A 4,035-nucleotide genomic window follows, 5' to 3' on the forward strand; every position below is an offset into this window, starting at 1 on the left:
ACTATTTTAAGCATAGCACGAGCCATCCATCCATATCTATTCATCCAATTACATGCACGCAAATAAGTAGGAGGTGGGTGCTTTCAGCTGATATTGGTAACATATGTATAACAAAAAGTTGATTGGCATTGAAATGCATTTTATAACTCTTATTTATTATTCAACTAACCATATATTACGTAGTATGTACGTATATAAGTATATCTGCATATTTGAAAGCTAGAATTTCATGACGCACAGCGATAAGACCACCTGAGTATTATAGTGTTTGTCCTAACAGCTGAGGTTTTATGGGTGTTTTTACCTACTTTTCCTTGAATTGTTGAAGATATATTTTTGCTAGCTCTTTTTATGACGCGATAATGTCCACTTCAATTGTATTGACTAGTTTTATTTTTTCTACAATAATACCTACATACATATATTGAAACAAGTATTGTGTGCACTCTCACCAGGCTGATTTGAATTTTCTTCAACATGGAAGTGATACAACCCACCGCAAAATTAATGCAAGGTTTGCAATTCGCTGCCAGTAAACACCGCATGCAACGTCGCAAGGATAATGAGACTCCCTACATCAATCATCCCATCAATGTGGCTACCATACTGGCCGTAGAAGGTGGCATTTCCGATGAAACTGTACTAATTGCAGCACTTTTACACGATACAGTCGAGGATACCGATACCACATTTGAGGAAATTGAGATACAATTTGGTGCCGACATTTGTAGCATTGTGCGAGAGGTCACCGATGATAAGTCATTGGAGAAACAGGAACGCAAGCGTTTGCAAATCAAACATGCGGCAACGTCAAGCAGCAAGGCGAAATTGGTGAAGCTTGCAGATAAATTGGATAATTTAAGAGATTTGGGCAGGAAGCCGCCTATTGGTTGGTCGGTGGAGCGCCAAGAGCAATATTATGTTTGGGCCAAGAAAGTAGTGGATAATATGCGTGGCACGAATGCTGAGTTGGAGCAGAAATTGGATGATATTTTTAGGCAGAAAATTTTACTTTAAAGTTAATTTCTTGTTGGAAATAAAAAAAAATGCTGCATTAAATAAAAGCGCGACGTCCGTTGTTTTTAAAGCTTAATTTGATAAATATGTACATGTATATATATGTGCTGTTCGTTATAAGTACAGAAAACCTTAACGACATTGTTTACGAAATTGGTAACGAAATTAAGGCTTGAACTTTTGTCTAAAACTCCTGAAAATACCATTCCGGCATCTTGATCCTAAGGTCACTTATATTTATTTTTTGAACGGAAAAGACTGATTTTTGGCTAAATTTTTTTTTCAATAGCATAATTTTTCAGTATTTTTTTATTGCTTAATAAATGACTCTGAGTCAAGGTGCAGGGATGGTATTCTCAGGGATAGTAGCCGAGAGTTTTAGCTTTGATTTAGGCCTAAGTGAAAGGTTCTGTCACTATTTGTTTCTTTGCTGGAGCTTCTCAAATATTGCAAAAAACGCGATTTTTTGACACTTTGACCAAGTTTTTGTCAAGATCTGAAGCTGATGGAAGCCTTATACCTAAGGATTCGTAATCAGCACAAAAAAGTCTATCAAAAACAGGTTCAAACATTTGTCTCATCATAATCAGTGTTGCCCTGTGTAATCATAAAGAAGAGTATCGGATAATTATGTTAAGAAACAATAAAAACAGCTTCTGTAAATATTTTTTCGTATAAATAAATTTGCTTTACATCTTTGGTAAATATATAGGTATATGTATTACTCACCTTTTAATTAATTTTAATACTGTCATTTTACTTTTTATAAAAATCTGGGTCTTTTTGATAATAACTTTGACGTGTTGTTGTAGCTCATTTATTTTTATTTAATTTTATTTATTTTTAATAATGTCATTCAATTTGTTCCTTTGTTATAAATATTCTCGCAAAAAATTGTTTTATTATATCTTAACAGAACTTTTTAAATGCCCAATAAAACAATAATAGCTTTATTTCCAATACATATTTCCAATCGCAAAAGGAAATAAAGCCATTATGGTTTTATTGCTTATGGTGTTATTGAAATCCACCTTCTTATACCGTATATATGTATGTATGTACATTCAAGATTAGAAGTCTGAGGAGTAGGTACGATTCTACCTACTTTAACATACTTCCTTCCGTCAGCAGAATAGTATAAATAAGCACTGGGAATTAAAACAAAATGTGTTTTATTTCCAACCTTTGAATACCTAGTCTATGGTGAATTTACTAGGACTAAAGCTAAATCATTACGTTGACGGTGGGCTTTAGTTTTTCACGCAATATGCTCGATACGACCTTATCAACCTTGCCCCACGAGAATCTTGATAGCGGGTAAACCAATAAAATGAAATGATACAAAAATAATTAAATGCTACAGAGTAGTGGGTTACGTGCGTGTGAATACCGTTAGTATTTTGAGCACAAATACTCATTAATATGATAACAAATACTTATAAAGATGAATGCCATTATCGAACTTTAAAACTTTTGCATTAATTTTGCATTTTAGTCTGAACGCTTCGAAAATTGTGTCCCAACCAATGACGTCAACATAAATAAAGAAAGTTTTTGTTTGTTTACATACACATATGTATGTGCATAAAATAAATGTTTAAATGTCTGACGACTGTTAGTCAAGGGCGATTTTTGTACTACACTGTGCAACAATTTTAGGTTCATGGAATCTAACGGGGGGGGGGACGCCACGAACACAAGTCGATAGTACCGAACTAGGGTAATAAAAACCTAAGTTAAAAAAAAAAACATAAATTGCTCCCTTTTAAAAGCTATAGCCCGTCAAAGTAGAGCTATCTTTACCAATTTCTTTGCATACGAACTCTTCATAATATGCAAAAGCACGAAGCACCTGGAAGGTTGGTCGCCAAAATAGGTCCTAAGCCCACCTAAAGAATTTGTTGGCAAAATAGTAACTAAAATGGGAAAATTTTCCCATAAGCCTCAGGTAAAAACTACAAACTGTTCAATTTATGTACCAACATACAAATCACATTAGAAGTGGAATCGGGTTTGATGGCGGCGTTTTTGAATATTGGAGTGAACATGTTGCTAAATATTCACTACTTCCAACATCATCTGCAACCCTTCAGATAACAATCTGACACACAAACCGAACGGTTTCAACAGCTTTCGAAGCTAGTTTGAAAATAAATTTCCTGACGCAATATTACCTGAAATTTGTTGCTGGAATACGAAGACGTAACGAAGAACCATGCCTTATTTTATTTCGTAGAGAAACATGGCAAAAATATCAAACTCTAGTAACGAGAATTTAATTTTTTTAAATGCGCTGCAAGAGCCAAATTCAGAAAAATACTTTTCTTTGTTAGAAAAATGTGTTGCACAGTGTTGTCAATGCTATATAGTGTGTACATATGTACATGCATTTATCTATTTATATGTAAGTACATACTATGTACTATCTCAAATTATTTGTGCATATGGAAATGTACTGCACATGGATGCATATATGTACGTATGTATGTATGTACGTACATATGTAGAACAAATGTTCTAGTTCGTTAATATTTTAGCAAATTTATAGTTAAATAGACAAAAATGTTTGTCATGAACTCAATGCGTGCTTCTATAGGCTGTATACATTCTTATGTACATACATATTACATTCACACCATAGCCACCGATTTAAGTGATTTTGTAATTTAAAAAATATATTTTCGTACTAATCACCATTGTGTAATTTAAGTAACGCTAAAATGTATTATTCACAAGAGTGTTCGTCATAGTAAGTTCAGTGATTAAGTTCGCCTTTTTTTCCAACAGCGTCTGCTAATTTGTATATTCTACGTAAATTTCCTTTTGTTGATATGCGAAATTTTGTTTAACATCCATGTTAATACTCAGACACGTGTTTAAATAACTTTTGAATACTTTTACACATAACTTCTTCTTTAGATTGAACCCAATTCGAAGAATAGTTTTTTGAAAATAGTAAACATTATTAAAAAATGTTCAGCTATAACCTAAAGACGCTTCACACAATCCCCTGAGTGC

At 33.4% G+C, this 4,035-nt stretch overlaps 1 protein-coding gene across 1 annotated transcript; it reads left to right on the forward strand.

Annotated features, from left to right (window-relative positions):
- The first annotated feature begins 455 nt into the window (after positions 1–455).
- LOC118747041 (guanosine-3',5'-bis(diphosphate) 3'-pyrophosphohydrolase MESH1-like) lies at positions 456–1,660 on the forward strand. The gene has a single exon (XM_036481034.1). It carries the CDS (start codon positions 478–480, stop codon positions 1,015–1,017), a length of 540 nt encoding a protein of 179 aa, XP_036336927.1. The 5' UTR covers positions 456–477; the 3' UTR covers positions 1,018–1,660.
- The last annotated feature ends 2,375 nt before the right edge of the window (positions 1,661–4,035 follow it).

Source organism: Rhagoletis pomonella, unplaced genomic scaffold, assembly GCF_013731165.1.
Source record: "Rhagoletis pomonella isolate Grant_MI unplaced genomic scaffold, Rhpom_1.0 Rhpom_scaffold_00011, whole genome shotgun sequence".
NCBI classification, from domain to species: domain Eukaryota; kingdom Metazoa; phylum Arthropoda; class Insecta; order Diptera; family Tephritidae; genus Rhagoletis; species Rhagoletis pomonella.

Bases quoted from the DNA above. Each gene is read 5' to 3' on its own strand.
- LOC118747041 (XM_036481034.1), top strand. From the start codon at position 478: ATGGAAGTGATACAACCCACCGCAAAATTAATGCAAGGTTTGCAATTC.